We start from the raw sequence: 23,723 nt of genomic DNA on the forward strand, positions 1-23,723 counted from the left end.
ACATTCCTGCCCATTAGCATGCGGTCAGGCCCGAATCGACTCGACTGCCACACTGGTTAGTTCACTTGGCAGGAACGTGCTGTTTGTGGATTCCTATCTGTGAATGTGTCAACTCCTGCTCACAGCGTTTCATCACTACTGAAATATGTTACTTACTTTGGCATCACGGCTATAACAACGGATGCCTGTCATGCCAACACTTCCACTTCCTTCCAGAGAGGGAGGGAGGAGTCAAACACATTAGTGGTTCTCAAATGGAGGTCCGGGGACCCCCAGGGGTCCCGTGGCACTTTGCAAGGGGGTTCGCGAAAAGTTTCCAGAAAAATAAAAATAAAAACTTTGTTGTTGTTGCAAAAGCTTCACAGTTCAACGGAAATATCTTATGCTTTAAATCTAAAATGGTTCATTGATTACATTCTAATCTAACAAACCTATCAATTTAAAAGTCAAGCACATTACCGTGGAAACAATTAAGCTTTAGCCCAAAATCACAAATCAGAATGAGGGGGGCCCCGGTATATTTTCTATCTTATAAGGGGCCCTTTGCTGAAAAACATTTGAGAACCTCTGCAGACCACAAGTCATTCATGGAAAGTAAGGCTGGGTATCGTTGCGAAGCATTCAGCACAAAAAACACGTTCTGATCATACTTCAGATTTGATGGATTCTAAATCGGTGTACAATATTGTTTCTAAGTGGAATCAGACCAGCAACAACAAAACCAGCAGTAGAAAACCTGGCATTGCATTGCACGAATCAATCAGTTTGATACTTTTGGATAAAGATAGCAATGTTCACATTGTTAATGGCGAAAACTTTATTGAACTTAACACTGACTTGCTAAGAGAGGACGTGACTGATGATGGGGAAAAATAAGAAAGACCAAATTGATCAATTTGTCCAATTACATGCACATCTGAGACAGTTCCTAAATAATCAGTAAGCAGAGTGAGCCCTTCTGTTGTCTCAGAAAAATAAAATAAAAATAAAATCTAAAATCTTGATTAAACTTTTGGCCTATATATAAACCCACAGTTGTTCTTCTGTACATACAGCAGAGAGGACAAAGTTGAACAAAAATCAGTTCAACACTATATCTGTAAACCCTTTTACATTCAATCTCCGCCCTGAAAATAGCAGTAAAATTGCAAGTCGTGTGTGTTTTAAGCGTGCATCAAATCAATGATTCAACTTTCCTTTAAACAACGTTTTTCTCCAATTTAGGATATTCTAATAACAAAGGCACATAAGCAGTAGCTGGCAAAAAAGCGTTTGAAAACCAAAAGAACTAATAACTTCAACCGTTTCACATTCAATGTATATGGCCTGGGGCATGCGCAGCTTGTGGTTCTCCTTATTAAAAGAAAAGAAAAAAGTTGCAGTGTAGTAAACAGGACAAAAAAGAAGAAAAAGCTTAAAATCACTGAAATATATCAACCAACAATCAAAATCGGATGCTTTAAACTTCACATCCACCTAATAAAGCTTCATGTATGATGATCATTTTGAAAACAAAAAAAAAGCAATGACTCTGCCTCAGAGTGCCAAGCATTGGAAAGCAATATGGCAACATACTGTTAATATTTCTGCTTTTCTTCTTTTATCTTTAGCCTGGCTCATTCAACTCAAAAACTACAAATAAATAAAACGTAAACAAAAATGAAAATGAAAAATTAAATTAAAATGAAAATTAAATAAAAAATAAAATGCAGCAGCTTCCCAAATGTCCCCCTCTGGGATTCATTATTTAGCTCTCTAGAACCAAATTGCATGTCACTCTATATGACACTGTGATGGGCCCGGGTTACCCAGAGCGTTTAGTAGCTTATGGAATCAACCTGCTTAGACAGTGAGAAAACAATGAAAAACAATATGATTTGGTAGTGGATCTCATTTAAGTGTTTACACAAAATCCGTTCGATGAAGCACTGTTTGGTTCAAGAGCGAGATTGCTGTAGCTCACTAAACTCTACGTAATGCTCTGAATGTTCTGGGACACCCAGTAATGTATCTCAGGTGTTGGAGGTCCCCATGGCTACATTACAAGACAATATTACCAAGAAGTAGTGGTCTAGAAAACAAACTTGTAGTGAGAAGTGAGGAAAATAATTCTGCTAGGGTAAATGTAAATGTGTGCGACAAAGTGCCAAAGTGGTTTAGCGGTCATCAATTCAACTATGGCTATCAAGTTTGTCCCGTTTCTTTTTTAAACTGTATCGACCTGAACGTGTCAGACCATTTCCTGGTTGTTTCCGCACATTTTCAGCTGTCAGCTGACAGTTGGGAGTCATAGGGTTGAAATGCCAGTAAAAAAACGAGAAACCAAACGCTGAGGGCTCTCAAACAGCACTCAGTGTGTTTGCCCTAATCTAATAAAGAGCTACTGACACAGAACTGGTTTGACCTGATCTGAGTCTTATCGCTGACAGATCTGGGATCAGATCCTGCTGGATTTGAGTTACACCACTCCCGGGGCAAGTGGTATCGGCAAATAATCTTAGCATTTGTTTTAACCTGCTTGGAGGAGCAGAGGGTTGGTAATTAAGTATTTACAAGTCAATTAAATATGCAATATCTGTGTTTGGCAATCTACCCGATACTATGTGAATGATGCAGTAAACTCCACTGCACTGTACTGCAGTACACCAAGAGGGTTTTAAAACGTAATTATTTGCAAATACTATTTGAGTGAGGCCTTGTTTACTCCGTTTACCCTGTTTCTGCTACTCTTTGTGATCTGAACATTATTAGTTTGAATTGACATGATGAACTGCAACATGCGATAGGTGCTGAGAAAATACTATACTATAATATCAGAGGCAAATCCACGCAACACGTTACTGTAGGACTTTGCATTGGGAGACATGACCTGACAGAGGTAGGCACCAACGCCTAAGTCCCAAATGACGAGTAGCCTACAACTCTAGCTTATGTATAATTAAAGACTTGGAGGGACACGTTTACGAGAGGCACAACCACTCTGTACCAGAAGCGTTTTCTACTACGATTACAGCTCTTTAGAGCAAGACATGTCCTATGGAACCACCACTTGTGCTGTGTCTTGCTGTGTCTTGGGGGTTTCTATTTTGCTCCTTTCCCCTCTTTGTCTCTTGCTCAGGCAGTGGCGGCAAACTTCCACAGGGCCTCTCGCTCAAACTCCTCCATCTCTTCCTCCAGGGCGTCGTTGTCCGCCTGCCCCTCGTCCTCCAAAACGTCCGCCATGTCCTCCAGGATGTCCGCCACGTCTTCGGCAAAGTCGCCGAAGAGAACCCTGTCGTGGATGAAAACACCATCTTCGAAGAAGCTCGCGGTCAGCTTCCTGATCAGGTCCTTGCTCCCGGACGCGGATCCTTCGAGCTTGCTCAGGTAGCCCTCCAGCAGCTCCTCGAATTCGGACAGCTCCACCGGGTAGAGCCCCTCCTTGCCGGCGCAGTCCTCCACACTGCCGCAGCCCGCCTTGGGGCGGACATTACGTCGGAGCTTCTCCTCCTGATGTCTCCAGAAGTCGTTGTGGTTGTCCTGGCGGGGTTGGGGGTGGGCCTGCGGCTGGGGGTGATGGTGTTGATGGTGGTGGTGGTGGTTGTGGGAGTGCTTGGTGTGTTTCTGGCTGTGCCAATGTTTCTCCTTCCTCCTCTCCTCTCTGTCCACCCGGCGCTCGTCCTTCTTCCTCTCCCACTCGTCCTGGTGTTTCCTCCACGCGTCTTTGTGGGAGTTCTGCTTCTGTGACTTCCAGTCCTTCTCTCTCCTCTCCTCTTTGTCCTTCCATCCTCCATCTTTGCTCTGCTTCCAGTCTTTCTCGCCTCTCCGCTCCTTCTTCTCCTCTTTCTTCCAGTAGTCCCGTCCGTTGTCTTTGCCTCTGTTCGCGGCCGACTTGGACTCCCGCGGCTTCCTCGTGCCCATCCTCTCGACCTGCTCGGAGAGCCTCTTCTGGATCTCCTGCAGGCTATCCCGGACACCCTTCCTGCCGCCTCCATCTCTCTTCATCCCTTCCAGCCTCTTCCTGCTCTCCTCCAAAAGAACCTTCTGCCTCTGGAGTTCTTCCTTCACCTTGCCTCCCTCTCTGGTGTCCTTCCTCTCCGCACGCCCAGCCGAGTTCTGCCTGCTCTCCCCGCGTTTGCCACCAGGGGGAGGGTCCGAGGTTGACGTAGTCGTGGGCTTATTCTGATTAGCTGTGGAAGAAGCATCACATCAACCTTGTAAAGGCTTTGATAGTAAATGACATAGGAAAAGTCAGAAGGTTATCGCTCAGAGGAATCGCTGTATAACACAGAACCCGTATGTTCAAACTAAGCAATATCGACGGGCGCAGACTTTAGTCAACAATAAATGAATCCATTCACTCCATGATTGCCACACACCTGTGAGCTGGGTGAGTTCAGTCACCCTCGCCCTCAGAGTCTGTAGCTCGTCCCTCTGGCCAGGCAGAGATGCCAGCTCCTCTTTAATCTTTGCATTTTCTTGTTCCATGTCTGCTTTACCCTTTTGATCGCCCTTTGCTGCCGCTACCTTCAGTGCCAAGTCGAGTTCTTCTTTCTGCGACCGAGGAAAAAAAGAAAAGAAAATAGACAAATTGCTTTACAGATGGCTGAGATTCAGGTATTGCAGCACAGACGGTAACACGGTCGACTGAAAATGTGCCATCTTTGGCATTGTAGAGACTATTAAAAACCATGAAGATAGCGTGCAAACAATCCCCGAGAACAGCGTGATTTGCAGACTGACCTGTAGGTCTGCTTCGAGTTGAGAGATTTGTTGGTTTTCCTGTGTCAGTTTATCCAATAGCTCTTTGATATCCTGTGGATCACCACTGAGCCAGTCCTGTTCAACGGATTCAAAACCATTGGAAAATGAATAATAGGAAAATGCCAATGAGCCATCATTTTAAATAATCATATTATTTTATTTATTTATCTTTATTCATTGTCTTTAGGCATTTAATATGGGGAAAGCATTTCTTTACATATGTGGAGTAGACAGTGTGCAGCACATAACACTGAAAGAAAGAAAGAAGAGATGACGTCATGTCAGAGATTGTGACAGACCTGGTTTTGCTCCCCGTCACTCAGTTCAGACGAGTCCAAATCATCTGTCAGAAGAGAAAACAACAGCATATCTCTCATATCCGTCTTACAACACTTAGAACACATCTGACACTTTTATTACTACACACCTGACCTGACCGTCCTTCTTACAACACCAAAGGATGCTGTTGTTGTGAAACACATCACTTGTTATGAGCTCTGGCCTCCCTATGTGTGCACTATTGAGACATTATTTGGCTAGACAGAGTGTGTATTCATTCCAGAAATATGTTCAGTATTATACCGTTTGCCCCCCAAAAAAATCCGGGTTATGATATCCTCAACTTGGGCGCGCTTAAATGTCCTATACTTCTTGCCAAACAATCATGAGAGCGTTATACTACGAAACGCAAAGCATGTTATATTGCTGGCCCTTTTCTGCTGCCAGTGCATGAAGAGTCAGAGCAGATTAGTGCTTGGCCAAGCTATTGGGGGTTATCCAGCCAGCGCAGAAGCTCAAGTTACTATCTAGTCTTTAGCACTGGACCTACCATTATCCAGGCCAGAGAAGACACCTGTTGATATAGTACAGCTCAGTCAACGAAACCTCGACGCATACTTCTACAACTGAGAAATGCCGAGGTGCTTATATCATTCACAACTATCCACCATTTAGTGCTGAAACGATTAGTCGATTAGGAGATTGTCAGAAAATTTATTGATTATAATTTTGATCATCTATACTATAATTGCGGGAGCGTCTATGTCTCTCTCTGTCTCTCTGTCTGTCCTTCGCGTAACTCGAGAACCGTTGGTCGGATCGACTTGAAACTCGGGGGGTGCGCTGATGGCGACCCGGCGGAGTGCGGTGCCCTGTTTCCATGCGATTCGGACGCGAAACACGTTCGATATTTGAATATTTGTCTTCAGTTCTGCTCCTTCGATCCGTAAGCCCCAGCTTTAATTAGAGCCGTTGACACCTACTGAGAGAGTAAACAGAGGAACGACCCTGTGTTTAGGGTGGGCAGCATCCCTCCCCAGGTTCCAATTAAGAGCAGAGGGTGAAGAAATCTCCTCCTATGTATGTGCCTGTCCAAATATGCATTTACAAGTCTGTCATGAATACAATCAAGGGGAAATAATCAGTAGAGCTCAGTTTTTTATGTGGCTATAATGGTAGGCTATAATGAGTCACGCATTCAGAAATAATATCCTCTAGGGCAGGGATACTCAACTTGCTTTGCCCGGGGGCCACTTTTGTGAAATGATAGGAGGCCAGGGGCCAGCTAATAAACAAACAATAATATACATTTTTCTGTAGTGGACTGTAGTTTTTTGGGGTGACAGCCGGAATTTAGTCTGACAATGTTGTGCACACCGGATAGTTAGTTAGGTTAAGTTAGTTAGGTTAAGTACATACATAAGTGCCTGGGTAGCGAGCAGACGGCGGTATTTGACAATTTAACTGGAGCTCAGCCAAACTTTATTTCACATTAGTTATTATTGTGAATTAGATTCTAATTCACAATGAAAACTAACGTGAAATTATTAGGAAATGGTTGGGGGGCCACTCTGCACCCTGTCGCGGGCCGCATCTGGCCCCCTGGCCACAAGTTGAGTATCACTGCTCTAGGGCCACGCCACTTCCGGGAACCCCCATCCTGTGTAAGTAGGGTTGGGAGTGTGCCCTATTGTGCAGTGCAGTGCACTGTTTTCGTGCAATTCGGCATAGCGCCACCTACTGGCAACATAAAAAATGCTGTTTATCTCAAGAACCGTTCGTCCGATCGACTTCAACTTTGGGGAGTGCGCTTAGGGGGACTCAAGGGAGTGCAGGGAGCTGAATTCCGTGCAATTTGGCATTGCGCCACCTACTGGCAACACAAAAAGCGCTTTATCTCCATAGCCATTCATCTAATCGACTTCAAACTTGGAGAGTGTGCTGCTGGGAACCTGACATAGAACAGTGCAGAATGTTGTGCAATTCGGCACAGCGCCACCTACTGGCAACACAAAAAGTGGTTTATCTTGAGAACCGTTCGTCCGATCGACTTCAACTTTGGAGAGTGCGCTGATGGGAATTCGACACAGTGCAGTGCAATTTGGACTTATTCCAGGACTGTTTGTATGTACTTTCTTCGCATATCTCGAGAACCGTTTGTTGGATCGACTTCAAACTTGCGCTTAGGGGGACCTGACAGAGTGCAGTGTGTGTGCAGGGGGGAGCGCCCACGGGGTGGTGCATGGGGGAACGGGCACTGCACTAGTCAATTAATAATTTTTGTAATTTATCAACTTGTGATGGGCATTTGTCATTATTGTTTTCAATTTTACAGGATAGGTCATTAATCGATTAATTGAAAAGGAAAATCAATAGATTAATTGGTCATGAAAATAATCATTATTAGTCATAATAACATTATAGAATAAGGAAATGTACAGTAGATTGTTATAATTGCTTGGCAATATTTTATACCACAAAGTGATGGACAGCTGTCAACCAAATACAACAGCTTTTAAGGTGAGTGTGTTTGCTGTTTTCTAAATGATTATATGCGTTAGGCACAGGCAAAATATATATTTGGAAGGAAATCTTTGACATGCACATCTACTGTAAAGAAAATATGGAATAAGCAATATAATAGGCTGATGAAGGCCTTTGATGGTTGAGATATCATGATTTTAATCTTACTGAATGAAAAACATGTATTGCATTACCGTGAGCAGACGTGAAAACCAGAAGTGGAATTTGAGGAAGATTTGGTTAGTAGCATGCAGAACTCACCTGAAAAGAAGAGGGAACCTAAGCAGAGCAGGACCAGAGCACCCACAATGCACTTGTTCACAGAGAAGCCACGTTTTTCCTCCTTGTTCTCTGCCAGCCTGAACTCCGCCTCCTCTTCCTCTTCTTCTTCTTCTTCATCTGATGTGCGTGGTCTTGGTGCCTCGAAGGACGACACGTTCCTCCTCCTCAGTCCATCGTCATCGCTGCTTGTGCCGCCAACGTCAAAACTACTGGATGGCTCTAAGGGAGCTAGAAATATGAGAAGAGAAATTTTTTTCTTGTAAATGAAAAGAATATATATAGCAAAGTGTAATTCAGCTTAATAATGCATTTGTATAATGAAAGGAATGATAATGATGATAATGATCCACCAAAACAAATCATCATCTCGAGTTATTTTGCTGCAAAACCTCCGGAACTGGACCTTTCCATATCCACCAAAAGAGGTTTCCGATATGCGTACTCAACGAATCATCTACTGGCCAGTCTATCCAACACAAAATACCAAAAACCTTGGTGAATACAGAAACAGAAAACGCGAATCTTGTGAACAGTATGAAAATAAAACGCTGGGCAAAAAGCCAGTGGAAACGGACGGCATTTTCTCTCTAAATTACAGCAGCAGTCATTTCATGCATGGGGGTTTTTCCTCATTTTCTCAACGGGGTGTATGGCTCCGCCTCCTCATCACACAAATGAATCATATCTCAGTTCCCAGCATGCACTGCAGATAATAAATATGTTCACCAATTCTTCCACCAGAGGGTTCTCTCATGTTCTGCTTCTCTCAACCTGCACTAATTACGAAAGGGTCTATAAAACACCTCAGGCAGGCAGGGAGCTGCTGTCTTAACTGAAAGAGCAGGGGTGATCAGGCGTTTTCCAGATGAGCCTCAGGAATTGTTATAATAATTACAACTCTTTTGTTCTATTGTCATCATACACTGATGCCAACCAGTTCATGCTAGCCTGTCAGGAAGGGGCTGAATAATGCTCCAAATGTAGGCTAGAAATGGAAAGAATAACTTACAGAATCCAAAATCAAAATCAATTTCAAATCAAAATTGAAATGATGGAATAAATGGATTAAGTATATGGAACACACCTGGAGCCTGTACTACGAAGCTAGTTTAACAGATCCGCGATAAGTCCCTTTGATCTGGTTTGACTGAACAGGATCAAAGCTATCTAGTTAACTGATACTACGACGCTGGTTTTCTACTGTGTAAGTGGACCTGGGATCTGCCTGTGCACGCGCACGTTTTTCGCTCGTGCACAGGCGCGCGTCCACGCGAAAGAGGTGTGCTAGCCAATCACATTATGAACAGCTGAGTTGATCCACGCCCACACCCATTTCCACACCCATTTCCTCATTGAATGAAAAAGCGCAGCCACAGTGGGATCAGAGATTTTAGCGGATATTTAATGTAACCTATGGCAGAATGAAAATCCGCGTTGGATATAGTTGGGGGAAGGACTGTCTAAAGCTGCCGCTTGTATTCACATCAGTCATTTGATTTACTTTGATCAGCGATTTCTGTCTCCTACAGCTTTGTGCGAGTGTAAATGTACATTAAATGTGTAATCTCAGTCTATAAATTTCCACAATCTGTAAGCCTATTTAGACCATAGATTTAGAAAGCATGCTCAATGAATAATGATCTCTATCACTCATTATGTGTGTGTGGTTGCACTGATCGAATAATTCATATATAGGCTATAATAATGATATCCTAATATAAAAGAGAAAACTGCTGGACTGAATTGAGACGATGCGGGCATACTTTTCATTGATAAAAACTAGCCTATTTTTGCTCATATATTGGCATACAGCCTACAGGACACAGTTCCAGCTGAAACATGCAAGAAGCCTGCATATTTAGTATTGGGGCTATCCCATATTTATCCCATCTATATTATATGTATAGGCTTTTCTGGCATGTAGGAGAATATCACCCTCACTCCATTTGAGGCTCCGTTTAGCCTATGATATGCGCTGCGGTGATTAATAGTGATCATATTTCTCCACGCATAGTTGAGCTGTTAAGACATAAAGTGGTAAGTAGGCTTAATTTAATTATGTAGCCTACAGAGCCACAAATGTTTTTCTTGTTATATTCTCAGTTGACTGCAATCTATTTTTCATATGGCGATCTTATATGAACGGTGAGTGACTCCAGAGAGCCGATTATATGGGTCTGTCATGGATTTTGATCTTATCCTCTGAAGCTAACCTGGTCGCGACCAGGTTAGCTTTGCAGCGTCAGTTGCCATGGTGATTGAAAGTTAACTTGCTTTGTAGTACGGCTAAACCAGGTTTAAACTCAAACTTACTCGGATAAGGCATTAAACTAGCTTCGTAGTACAGGCTACTGAACAATGAAGGATTCATCCCGAAGAGTTTCTGAAGAGTTCATAGGCATGTATGTGTGCGTGTGCACGCATGTGTGTGTATATGTGCATTTTCTGTGTGCGGAAGTGTGTATGTAATATGTGTGTGTGGGTGTGCGTGTGTGTGTGTAAGTATATACCCCCCCTTTCTTTATTATAGTATTGTTATTTTTATTATCATTGTCATGGATGTATATTATTGTCTTCTCCCCCCCCCCCTCACATAAAAAAATGTAAATATTGTAAGAACGCTACAAGTATAAAAAGTCAATGTAAATCCATGTAAAAAAAAAAGTGAAATCATACAATAAAGTTAAAAAAAAGTATTAGTAGTAGTACTAGTTATAGGACCTGTGTGTTATAGGGCTAACACAGGACTAACAGGACTGTTATAGGACCTGTGTGTTATAGGACTAACACAGGACTAACAGGACTGCTATATGACCTGTGTGTTATAGGACTAACATGACTGTTATAGGACCTATGTTATAGGACTAACACAGGACTAACATGACTGTTATAGGACCGGTGTGTTATAGGACTAACACAGGACTAACAGGAATGTTATAGGACCTGTGTGTTATAGGACTAACACAGGACTAACAGGACTGTTATAGGACCTGTGTGTTATAGGACTAACACAGGACTAACATGACTGTTATAGGACCTACACAGGACTAACAGGACTGTTATAGGACCTGTGTGTTATAGGACTAACACAGGACTAACAGGACTGTTATAGGACCGGTGTGTTATAGAACTAACACAGGACTAACAGGACTGCTACAGGACCTGTGTGTTATAGGACTAACACAGGACTAACAGGACTGTTATAGGACCTGTGTGTTATAGGACTAACACAGGACTAACAGGACTGTTATAGGACCGGTGTGTTATAGGACTAACACAGGACTAACAGGAATGTTATAGGACCTGTATGTTATAGGACTAACACAGGACTAACAGGACTGTTATAGGACCTGTGTGTTATAGGACTAACACAGGACTAACATGACTGTTATAGGACCTACACAGGACTAACAGGACTGTTATAGGACCTGTGTGTTATAGGACTAACACAGGACTAACAGGACTGTTATAGGACCGGTGTGTTATAGGACTAACACAGGACTAACATGACTGTTATAGGACCTACACAGGACTAACAGGACTGTTATAGGACCTGTGTGTTATAGGACTAACACAGGACTAACAGGACTGTTATAGGACCTGTGTGTTATAGGACTAACACAGGACTAACAGGACTGTTATAGGACCTGTGTGTTATAGGACTAACACAGGACTAACAGGACTGTTATAGGACCTGTGTGTTATAGGACTAACACAGGACTAACAGGACTGCTATAGGACCTGTGTGTTATAGGACTAACATGACTGTTATAGGACCTGTGTTATAGGACTAACACAGGACTAACATGACTGTTATAGGACCTGTGTGTTATAGGACTAACACAGGACTAACAGGACTGTTATAGGACCGGTGTGTTATAGGACTAACACAGGACTAACAGGACTGCTATAGGACCTGTGTGTTATAGGACTAACATGACTGTTATAGGACCTGTGTGTTATAGGACTAACACAGGACTAACAGGACTGCTATAGGACCGGTGTGTTATAGGACTAACACAGGACTAACAGGACTGTTATAGGACCTGTGTGTTATAGGACTAACACAGGACTAACAGGACTGCTATAGGACCGGTGTGTTATAGGACTAACACAGGACTAACAGGACTGCTATAGGACCGGTGTGTTATAGGACTAACACAGGACTAACAGGACTGTTATAGGACCTGTGTGTTATAGGACTAACACAGGACTAACAGGACTGCTATAGGACCTACACAGGACTAACATGACTGTTATAGGACCTGTGTGTTATAGGACTAACAGGACTGTTATAGGACCGGTGTGTTATAGGACTAACACAGGACTAACAGGACTGTTATAGGACCTGTGTGTTATAGGACTAACACAGGACTAACAGGACTGTTATAGGACCTGTGTGTTATAGGACTAACACAGGACTAACAGGACTGTTATAGGACCTGTGTGTTATAGGACACATTTCACCTGTGACATGAGGGTAAGTAGATGATGATGAGTGATGACAGAATTTTAATTTCCTTTAAAATGACCCAAATCAGTGTGGCTGGACTACCAGGTCATCCATTAGAAAATGCTTCCTGTGTCTTCCTCTCCAAAAAAAAGGATCTCCCTCTAAAGTAGTTGCACTCCTTGAAATATCATATATCATCCTAAATCCTAAATATTCCCGTTGAATAATCCCATACCTTCTTCATTCTCTTTCTCAGGCAGCAGCTCTGTTTCTTCCTCCTCCTCCTCCTCCTGCTCCACAAACGGCTCCTCCACTGCCTCGGCTGAACCAACAGTGTCTGGCTGAGGACTGTCACGGATGGGGCTTTCTGGCGCTGGGCTTGGAGGTTGGGGACTCTCCTGGGAGGGGGCGATGTCGTCTTCAACGTGAAAGGGGATGGCTGTGAGGGTCTCTATGGCGAGGCTAACCTCTGGTTCTGGTTGGACAGCGAGAACAGGACTCTCCACAGCGGGTCCCTCAGGAAGAGGCCAGTCAAGTTCTGGTTGGGCAGCGAGAACAGGACTCTCCACAGCGGGTCCCTCGGGAAGAGGCCAGTCAAGTTCTGGTTGGGCAGCGAGAACAGGACTCTCCACAGCGGGTCCCTCAGGAAGAGGCCAGTCAAGTTCTGGTTCCGCAGAGATGGGGACCTCGCGGATGGGAGGGGCAGGGCTCGGTTCAGGCTCGAGCTCAGCCAGAGGGAGTTCAGGGACGGGAATGTCGAGTGGAGCCCCCAAGTCGAGGTTGGTGACAAACGGTGTGGCGCCGAGGTGCTCGTTGTCACTGGGGGAGCTCGTTACAATGTCGTGGATGACTGGAGGCTGACTCTCCGCGTCGGGGTCTGGGAGGTCGAAGGGGCTGGGCGGAAGTGGGCTCGACCGGGTCGGACTGGAGGGGACGGGACCCTCGCTGGCCTCCGGAGAAGTCTCCTGGCACACCTGGAAATAAGGACATTCATATCCTGACACAACTAGAAATAAGGACATTAATAAAAGTCTCCTGACACACCTAGAAATAAGGACATTCATATCCTGACACAACTAGAAATAAATAAAACTCCATTGTAGCTGTGCTGGAATAAGAAGAAAAAATATATATATACACCACAAAGCAACAAAATGGACCCAGAAATACTATGTACATCACCAATAGCAGTTTTTAACAGTATTAAAGTGATTCACAGTGACTTTTTCCTTCAATAACAACATTGTTTAATGGTGCTTTATTACCATGGTAACAACAACAACAACAACAACAGAAGGGTGTGGATAATTATAGCTTTGACTGGATTATAGTGTAATCCATCATGTACCGACCTGGTGTCCCTCCTCTGACAGGATCGTTTCTATTGGAATCTCACTTGGCTTCAGCTCGGCAGCGCCCCCTGCAGTAACATCCACAAAATGTCAAAGTCAAACCGTTGATCAAAACTACAACTCGGAAACCGCAGTGCGGGTTTTAAAAGCAGAGCCATCGATCGTTGTACACATGTATATATCCATCTCATACACTTTTCAGGCAGATGTTGGGAGTTGTAGCTGCTCTATATATTATGTTCATGATCCTGAACATAATAAGCCTAAACACAGTGGTTTTGGTTTCTAATGCTGCCGTACTCTTTGCGTCTCAGTAGCCTACCTGCCACTTCCTCCGATTCCGAAAGACTGGGGACGTCCCCCAGGCTCTCGGTGCCGTCGTCCACTGGGCCCACATTCTCAACAGCAGCCTCCTGTGGGGCAGAGAGACCCACGGAGATCAGGTTCACTAGCAGCTACGCCCGGCACCTTAACGCTCAAGGCAACTCTTTTTTTTGCCCCTCATTCCCCTTGACATTTACATCACACTTCACAAATGTGCACATGCACAAATGACACACACACTCTTACATCGATGCTTGCATACAGATACCCAAGCCAAAAGTTGCGGCCCCTTGCGGACAATCACCTTCCCTAACTTGATCTACATCTCCTCCTTTGTGATTGGTATAGATTTAATGAGGGGATGCAATAAGGGATAATGGTTTTTACCTGGATTCCCCTCATCAGTGGAAGCTTCCCTAATATTTTGTACTTTCAGTGTACACTGTTATGGTGAAAACCCTCGACACTACAGCACAATATGTAAAATAAAGCCACACATTCTGCATCCAAACTAGAAACAGCAGTATTCGACAAGTCATGAAAAGTGGTCGCTACTCTGCAAAAATTCACCATAATTTAAATGCGTTTAGCGCAAGGTTGCAGTTATGACTCACCTGATTTAAATTAAACCTGGATTACCTGCTGAGCCAACCAACCAACCACCTCAAAAATGTTAACCCCCTCTACATCTTTTGTCCGGTAACTGTGACTTTGACCCTTGCACTAGTTACTGCCTGGCTCCTTGCAAATGTTAATATAATCTATGTAATCTTGGAAAAATATATTTGGACAGAAATTATCTAGGTTTACAAGGCTTCAGGCCGGGTGTCTTGGGCTGTGTTGTTTTACCTCGGGGGAGAGGAGAGTCCAGCTGTTGGTGGAGGAGCCACTGCTGCCTGTGCTGTTGCTGTGGTCAGACATCGCCCCCTGCAGGCTCAGCACGGGACAGATTCAGCCTTGATTTCTGCAGACGACGACAGAAAGAACATCCCTTCATTGAACGAACAGGCCTTTGCACATGCTTTGTGGGGGAGTTAACAGTCTTGTCTAGCTATTCAACATTAACCTAACTGTAATTTGGGTGACGCTGGCATGACTAGGCTGATAGATAGCACGAATGAGCACTAAGCATGCAAATAATCTTTCCCAAAATTACGAACAACATATTTTCGACAACAATTGGATGATGCATGTGTAAACAGTTGTCTTAGTATGTGGAAACTATGAAGCTGAAGCTGTTGTGCACAGACCAGTTGCTGTTGTCACAAGTTATATAACGGCGTGGTGGGGCACCCATACTGCAGCGTACTGGAACAAAGGCTTCCCAGTTAGAAGCAAATCTGTCTTGATAATATCCATCCTCAGTGCTATATAGTCAAACCACTCATTCAGAGCTACCACTGAATCGGTGTGGCACTTAAATGACCAAAAATGGTCAAACCCAGACAGCAGTCCATTCACCCAGACACGATCAGAGTCAGACAGAAAGATTTATACTCACGTATCGACCCCACTGTAAGGGCTAAATGTCAGACATGCACCTCTGTAAACCAAAATTAAAGAGCTGTGATTGTTGTAATAGCAACAGAATCAAGGTCCACTCATGATGGTAAACAAAGGATGGTAGCTCAATATTCCCACACTCCCACTCTTCCGCGTTCTCGCACCGCCCCCCACCCCGGTGTCGTGTAAGCACGTTTGAACTGTTCGACTGCAGCTAATTCAAAACAAATGTGATTATTTTGTTTATTTACCTCGCTTGCGGACACCTCAATGGTCTCGTTGTTTTGTTTCTTCAATACGTCTTTAAGAATACACACAACGCTCTCCCACAGTGAAGTTGGGAACTTTGGGAATTCCAGGCTGCGTCACACCAACCGAGCCGCGTCTCCTCCAATGGGATTTCAGCAGAGGCTACTTTGCTGCTGCCCCGAACAGAACCTCAGCCAATTAGATTTAAGTGTCGTGTCAGGAAAACCACGCATATCTCAGCTTGATTGACGGTCGCAGGTGAAAGTGGCAGGTGATGGTGACCTTTTTTCAATGGCTTCATGGGTGAACATAACACTGAAGATGCACGCATGTAGGCTGCATATATACTGGGCGGAGAGCCTGCCGCGACCAGCTGTACACTGACACGTCTGCAGAGCTATATTTGTCTGGGACTTGCCAGTGATGTGGACAGCCCCTTGTGCCTTATTGCTCGACACTGGCCATTCATTTCATCATCTGCCCCTCTACTCTTCTATTATTAGAGCCCAAGATTAAATCTATTGTCTGTGATAGACACTTGCATAAAAAGGAGAGCAATCTGATTACAGTGAACGGCAATACAGTACATATAATAACTGATCTGAAAATAACATTGACAGTTCTTTACAGATTTGGTTATTTGCAGTATATGGCTATTTCCTTATTATTATTATTATTATTATTATTATTATTATTATAAACGGGAGGTCATAGTTGACCACTTTTCACTGTGTGTTTGAGCACAGTGTTGAATGGATACTTTGTATCTGATAATATAATCAAAACATCATGTTGATCATCATTCGTTACATAATGACACATGAATGTCATGTATGGATTGTAACCGGAGCAATTCTAGACTCTCCTAGAACTCTTCTTCTGCTCTCACTCAGAATGTCAAAAATATAAGCGATGTGATGTACACTTTTTGAGATATTAACGTTTGTTTGGCACAACCCCATGGGCACCCGGCACAACTCATACTAGTTAACTGCCGCGAGGTTACGCATTTTTGGGTGGCAGTGACGTCACGCTGATTCGTCCTATACCCTTTTTGTTGCTACTTTGTTGACCAATGAGGAGGCCGAATGGAGGTTACGTCAATTTCCTGCGACTCGAGTTATCGACCAATGGGAAGTGGCAAGGGCTTTTTGAACGGTGAAAGGCGGGCGCTCAGTCACATTCGAGAGGGAAACAAAGAGGAAGCAAACACGCCACCGCAGGGCTTAAAACTGGATTAATACTTCACTAACTAATACCCGTACGGATATCCCAACATTCATATAAGGTCAGTTAAGTAGTACAACTCCTCGCGCAGCAACACAAACGTAATGAAGGAGTTTGGTGTTAACTAGCTAGCCACATTGTAACTCACACAGTGCCTTAGCTAATGTTAGCTTAGTAGCTAGCCGCTTCCACTTTGCTGAAATCTACAAAGTTTTCCCCAGACAAGCATTTAATCCGCCTTGGTTGTCAATTAACATTTAGCTGTTCCCAACAGGTTTTCATCATGTCTCAGAAACAGATCTACTACTCTGATAAATATGACGATGAAAAGTACGAGTACAGGTAGGCAATGTCTTGTGTTTTATCCGAAATGTTCACTGAACTCTTATCAAACAGTGCGAGGTGGCATCACAGACAATATTCCTCTCCACAACAGCTTGTTGCATAACGTTACAACATGTGACATGATAGCTGACAACATGTGACAAGATAGCTTCTGTGGAGATAAATGCTGCCTTATTTAGCCTACTCAGTGCCATCCATTCATCCTTGAATTTCCCTCTGTATCTTTAGACATGTTATGCTGCCCAAGGACATTGCCAAGCGTGTGCCAAAGACCCATCTGATGTCAGAGACTGAGTGGAGGAACCTGGGTGTCCAGCAGAGCCAAGGATGGGTGCATTACATGATCCACCAGCCAGGTAGGTAGCTCTCTGACACTGGTGTTTCTAGGTCAGGCGTTATGTATTGGCCAGCAGTTGGCAAAATGGTTTATTTAAACTGGAAAAGCCCAACGGAGACCTATGTTAGGTGTATGTCTTATAGTGGAGCCCTGTGAACATGATACTGTAATAATAATAATACATTTTATTTGGAGACGCCTTTCAGAACAGTGCATAAAATAGACTGTATTGTGGAAACAATAACAATACAAACATGTTAAAAAGACAACAAGGGGTATAACAGCCAATATAATGGTTAGGTTATACTATGTAGAGCTGCAACCATTAGTTGATAAATCGATTAGTCAATTGACCGAAAATTAAAAGCCAACAATTTTTTATAATCGTTTAGACTAATATGTAAGACAACAAAATACTAAACTTCTCTCATTCTAGCTTCTTAAATGTGAATATTTTCTTGTTTCTTTACTCGGTAAACTGATTATCTTTGGGTTGGGGTGGACAAAACAAACATTTGAGGACATCATCTTGGGCTTTGAGGCAAAAAAGTGATCAACATTTTTCATCATTTTCTGAAAATAATCCTTGCAGCCCTAACTAAGTGCATGTACTCTATTCCATAATTAAATCAGCCATCAGCCACAAAAGATTTAATGCCATTGTTTGTTCATATTTAGTTGATTGGTCGGTGCCCCAGTAGCAATCTATCTAGAATAGAATCTAGATTCTAGATGATCCAATGCAATGATGACTGCATTTCTCGGTAGTCCCCCTTAATCAAAAGTTCACCAAATCATTATAACTGTCAGCATTCTGGAAATGTGACGCCCTTTGAGAAACATATTATCAATATCATCAGAATTAAATTTAGAATTCCAATCTGCTTCCCCGTGAAAATGATGTCACCTACTCCCAGGTTTCAATGAATGCTGTGATTGGATGACAGTAGTACACATTATGCATAGTTAATCAGGTGTCCCACAGTTTGACAGACAACAGCCAGCCAGGCAGCTACTTTCCAAACTAACTAAAATCTGTGCCTCCATTGTTGCTGGGTGCTGAGGTTCCAACAGTTTGTTCTCCAAAATAAATAATAGTAATAATCTTGACTTGGTGGATCGTTTAGCTCGGTCTCTCCCACAAGCTTTGTAACATCTAACCATTAAAAATTGAATAAAAAGAGGCGTCTTGTTAGAAATCAACATCAGCCGTTTCCTGACTGAGTTGTAATCATTGAATCTTATGGATATTCCTATTTCCTTGTCCCCTTTACATTGAGCTTGTTGTGATCACAGAGCAGCTCTGTGCTAGCCTGGTAAACCGCCCGTCACGTGAACTCACATTTCATTTGGTTCTCCGTGACGGTCTGGACCCGCACAGGCAGTTAAGATGATTGGTCGAGCCATGCCGGCCCGACGAATCAGCGGCGGCCGTAGGCGGGCTCTGGCTCGTCTGGGCAAGTAGTGGGTACATGGTCTTTCTAGTTCTTTTCACTGGTCAACATGGCTGCCGCCGCGGAAGTGACAGGCAGTCTGAATGAAATTGAATGTAACGTTCCCAATTCTATGTATTAAATTCTAAAAAAATGACCCTCAACATTTGGGAAGGCTAAGCCACACAACTAGTTTGTTATAATCTAACTAAATGCTTCGAAGGTGACTTTACGACCGTGAGGACTCAATCAATGAATACCACGGAGATCATCCACAGGCACCTTCAGCGATCTGATTGGTTGAAGTTAACACCCACCAGCGGTGATAGACAGATGGGTCATCCAATCACCTGCCAAGTAGCTTGGAAAAAGTGCCCGCCTCCGTCAGCGGGTCTGGTGACTTCATTCCCAGATCGACTGGTTTAGTGAAACCTATGTGGAGCTATACCGTCCATCTGGCAGCGTCAGGTTAGCTCTGTGCCAGGCATGATCAAACACTCAATCCACTGTTTCATGCACTGGTCCAAATATCATTCATGAAGAGGTGTGTTGTGGCATTTTTTTCCCCTTTAATTTTAATTTTTAATTTTAAGTCACTGACTGGGCAGTGGGCACTGCCAGTCAATAAATGATATCATTAGCTACTCAACTATTAAAAAAAACAGGCCTAAACGACGTGCACAAGCTGGAGACTGGAAAATATTTGTGTTTCAGAACAGGAAATATCCATTGCCATCCTTGGTGTCTCAGGACGTAGTTGCCCAAGTTGTACTTTTTACCAAAGTAACCCAAATCTATTCGGCTTACATTGGTTAAAACTTGGGCAATGATGTCATGTTTTGACTGGCAGTGCCCCAGTGACTTAAAATAAAATAAAAAAAATAAAATCACCACTGCTCTTCATGAACGATATTTGGAGCAGTGCATGAAACAGTGGATTGAGTGTTTAGATATACAGTATGTGAGAGCTGCTGCAAGCACAGTGTTGGTTTTGCTCCTTGTAAAGCAGTGGTTCTCAACTGGTCTCTAGCCTCACGAGTCACCACCCACATTTTCCTTAGTCATTAAGTCGCGACCCGTTTCATATGGTACCAGTATCTTCACTCTGGCTTTAAAAATGAGCCCGCTACACTACAGCCTCTGAAAGACAGTAATGTTGGCCGCGGACGCCAGCGCAAGGGCTGCGACCCACTTTTGGGTCCCGACTCACCAATTGGGAAGCACTGCTTTAAAGTACATTGGACAGAAAGTTCCACACAATTACAAATGTCAAGATTGGAACATTATAATGCAGAGTAATATTATGATAGGAGTTCTACAGCGTACGTCGATTAGTCGACTGTTTCAGTTTTGTCTGAATTTTAGAATTGCCAAGGAAACATCTCGGTACTAAATGCTCTTGATCTGACCACCAGCAGAAAAAGAAAACAACCCAAAGTATTTGTTATAATATGACTCAGCGTTAAATGAGAGGTCATGTTTACTTGGAATAGATAGCCAATGCAGTTACTGCCTGCACCCGCCTACATCTTGAGTCATTGTTTTCAGGCCAAAGATGAAAGGCACAAAGCCCGTTTACAAACGATGCTAGCGGACGTCTGATATGACGTTGAAACGGTTAAGAGGTGGTACAGATTTGCTGTGTATCTGGTTACTTGGCTGGAACTGAACCCTTTTGACAGATTTAATGGCCATACGCATAGGGACAGCAGGAGTCCAGACCCTGTCCACACCCTCCATTCAAGAAAAAAGGGACAGATGGGAGCCAGGAGACTAGTCAATTTCCCTATAAGAAATCAAAGTATCACATTTGCGTTTTGATTTATATTATATAAATCAAAACGCAAAAATAATGTGATACTTTGATGATGAATACTTTGATGACTATATAATATCATGCACCCACTGCTGTTTTAATTTAGCCCTCATACACATTGTGTTTTTGTTTCCCCTCCACAGAGCCACACATCCTGCTTTTCCGGCGCCCTCTGCCTGCCTCGAAGTGAGCTGACGGGAGACTCTGGGTCCTGAGAAGATCAGTCCTGCTGATGCATTCCATAGATCACCTCATCATCTAACGTAGGGACGATGCTCTCATCTACAGATTGACAAGCTCTTTGAGTGGAGGATGACTTGTAAGCCATTATGCAAAAGCTCCACGGCCGGGCTGATCATCTTGGACCTGGAGGACTAACCCAATAAGGAGAACAGAGCTGTTGAAAGCGGGAGTACATTTGGAAGGAGAAAAAAAATGATCGCGCTTCTCTTAGGGAAAAGACTTTTTGTGCATGCGTTGACTGTGACGTGCCATCTGCCAGCAACGTTCAAATGCGCTCGCTTACACTGTCCTTTTTCGTGTTAAACTTCTTCTCCGTCTGTCTGGATATTCCATCTTTTCTTTTTTATTAGAACAATTGTGAAAACATCTGGGGCGAGAAACCTGTTGAAACATTGTATATCTTAACCCGCTGTATTCTGTGCCATCATGCTCCTGGTCACAACACAAGCCGGATAAAATAGTCAAATTTTGACTCCTGCGGTCTTTTGTTGTGACACGTCGCTGCTCAGTTTAAATGACCTGTATCATTCATGGCATCTAATTTGACCGTGGGCATGGAAACCTGCATCATGGCATGGGATGCCCCCACTTTTGAGACCAGTTCCATTAAGAGTGTATTCCAATAGGTTTGTCTTAGTTTTAAAACACTCAATCTTTTCTGTTGGGAGTCATGATGAGCTGCTCGATATTTATAGATCTTATACACGAAATGAAACCGAAATAAATGTTCAAACTTTTATGTTTCGATTTGTGGTGTTTTTCAGCAGTATTTGAGGCTCATAACTGTACATACCGGTATTCACAAGGCGCACTTGGCATATAAACCAGAGCAAAAACTGGAGTGTGTGACAGTCTGTGATAGAAGCCACTGTCCTATTGCTAATTAACAGATTAATGTACTCCATGACGAGCTGCAAAAACATGATGCTGCTTAACACCCACACCTTATAAAATAACATTTAGATTACCATGAGTATATACTATCATGTGTATATATAGACCATTATAGGGTTTTTAACTGTTCTATACCTGCTTACCACCGTGTACACGTTTTATGGAATATACCTTGCACTGCAGTACCAGGTGTACATACACCTTTAGCATGGAGGGCTCTAGTGGGAACAAAACGCTGTCAGTGTGGCAGTTTCATGTTCTACCCTTTGTTGCACAGAACTACAAGATTACGTCTTGCACTGTTTAAAATCACCTGTGTAGCTTATTCCGTTAAAATATTGGGCCAGGAAATTTTAAAATCCCAGCTTTTTTAATATAGTCTATTTTAATGTTGCTTTATACCTCATTACCTACTCTTGGAGAACTTTCAAATGATGTGTGTAGCCTCCAGTCCCTCGTGTGCTGCGGAATATCTGCCAGTTGGCACAAGTCACTGATGTCATTATTCATAGTCCAATTCTGCAATCGTAATTTATAATAATTTATAATGCCAACATATTTGGAGTTCATACAGCTTTTAGACTCAAAACACTTTAGTATTGCATTTCCAAACAACCTCAAGCAAGCTAAGAGCTGATTTGGAACTTTATGAAGATAATGAGTTACGCGTCAGCTGACAGTCGGCCATGAAATGTGTTGTAAAATTGCAATGCACATGATAATCAGGTGATGTGGCATCATGTCCCTGTCATGCTATAATGTGATAAGCACTGGATCAAGTGTGATGTGATGAAACATATGCAGGCAGCACACTGCATGAGTGATGTGACAGTTGTTCATCTGGGAATACTTTGTTGCACTATAGCCTGGGTGCTGTGGCTGGACCAGAGCTTAGATCAGGCCCAAAAATAAAAATAAACAAGATTCCAATCCCATTGGCTGCATTTATAGGCCCGAACCCCACATTTTCTTAGTAGTAAGTTGGCTGTTTATCACTATAACCCTGTTGTCTGTGTTCACTTTTATGAATACATAAGGTTGCAATGTTATGACACTATAGGCAGCTCGCCCGCTACGCGCTCGATTCCTAGGCTCGCCCGCAGCTCGGCTGCTGCGTGGCCTTGCCTGCCCTATTGGCTCTCTCTCCCTCAGTCTCTCTCCCCCTCTCTCTCTCTCTCAGTCTCTCCCTCTCCTCTCTCTCCCTCAGTCTCTCTCCCCCTCTCTCTCTCTCTCTCTCAGTCTCTCCCTCTCCTCTCTCTCCCTCAGTCTCTCCCTCTCCTCTCTCCCTCAGTCTCTCTCCCCCTCTCGCTCCCTCTCCTCTCTCTCTCCCTCTCCCCCAGTCTCTCGTGTGTGTGTCACTGATGACATAATCAGTGATGTCACAATGATGTCAAAATGCCTATGTATGACATCACTTTTTACCAAAGCCAGCATCCCATTTGAATAATGTCCTTGTCCCTTTTGTATGTTCTCCAAATACAGACAAGTAGTGGTGCATCCTGCACTATTGTGGCTTCCAAGTGCTGGCCCCTCAGATCTTCTGGGCTCCGTCCCACATCTCCTCTGAGGCCCGCACACAGCATGCTGGAGGCCTGGCCTAGGCGTACATGCCTGCAGGGGCTGCTGGGAGAGTCTCCGCTCTGCTTTACACCCTCTGACTGCTTTGACGGGGAGAAGGGCTTCCAGCTGAAGCCTGATGCATGCCAACAAGGAGTTTGAC

General features: G+C 43.5%; 2 protein-coding genes across 2 annotated transcripts; one reads left to right on the forward strand and one right to left on the reverse strand.

Annotated features, from left to right (window-relative positions):
* Window positions 1-812: 812 nt before the first annotated feature.
* pbxip1a (pre-B-cell leukemia homeobox interacting protein 1a) lies at window positions 813-15,798 on the reverse strand. The gene is made up of 10 exons (XM_083646480.1): window positions 15,711-15,798; window positions 14,806-14,920; window positions 13,955-14,045; window positions 13,633-13,700; window positions 12,516-13,254; window positions 7,807-8,055; window positions 5,043-5,086; window positions 4,723-4,818; window positions 4,359-4,533; window positions 813-4,169 (listed from the first exon to the last, which is right to left on the reverse strand). Exons 2-10 carry the CDS (start codon window positions 14,875-14,877, stop codon window positions 3,115-3,117), a joined length of 2,589 nt encoding a protein of 862 aa, XP_083502606.1. The 5' UTR covers window positions 14,878-14,920; window positions 15,711-15,798; the 3' UTR covers window positions 813-3,114.
* Window positions 15,799-16,883: 1,085 nt separating this feature from the next.
* On the forward strand, window positions 16,884-21,846 carry cks1b (CDC28 protein kinase regulatory subunit 1B). Its single transcript, XM_083646515.1, has 4 exons — window positions 16,884-16,996; window positions 17,210-17,277; window positions 17,509-17,636; window positions 21,010-21,846. Exons 2-4 carry the CDS (start codon window positions 17,219-17,221, stop codon window positions 21,054-21,056), a joined length of 234 nt encoding a protein of 77 aa, XP_083502641.1. The 5' UTR covers window positions 16,884-16,996; window positions 17,210-17,218; the 3' UTR covers window positions 21,057-21,846.
* The last annotated feature ends 1,877 nt before the right edge of the window (window positions 21,847-23,723 follow it).

This window comes from Poromitra crassiceps (genome assembly GCF_964638095.1).
Source record: "Poromitra crassiceps genome assembly, chromosome: 11".
NCBI classification, from domain to species: domain Eukaryota; kingdom Metazoa; phylum Chordata; class Actinopteri; order Beryciformes; family Melamphaidae; genus Poromitra; species Poromitra crassiceps.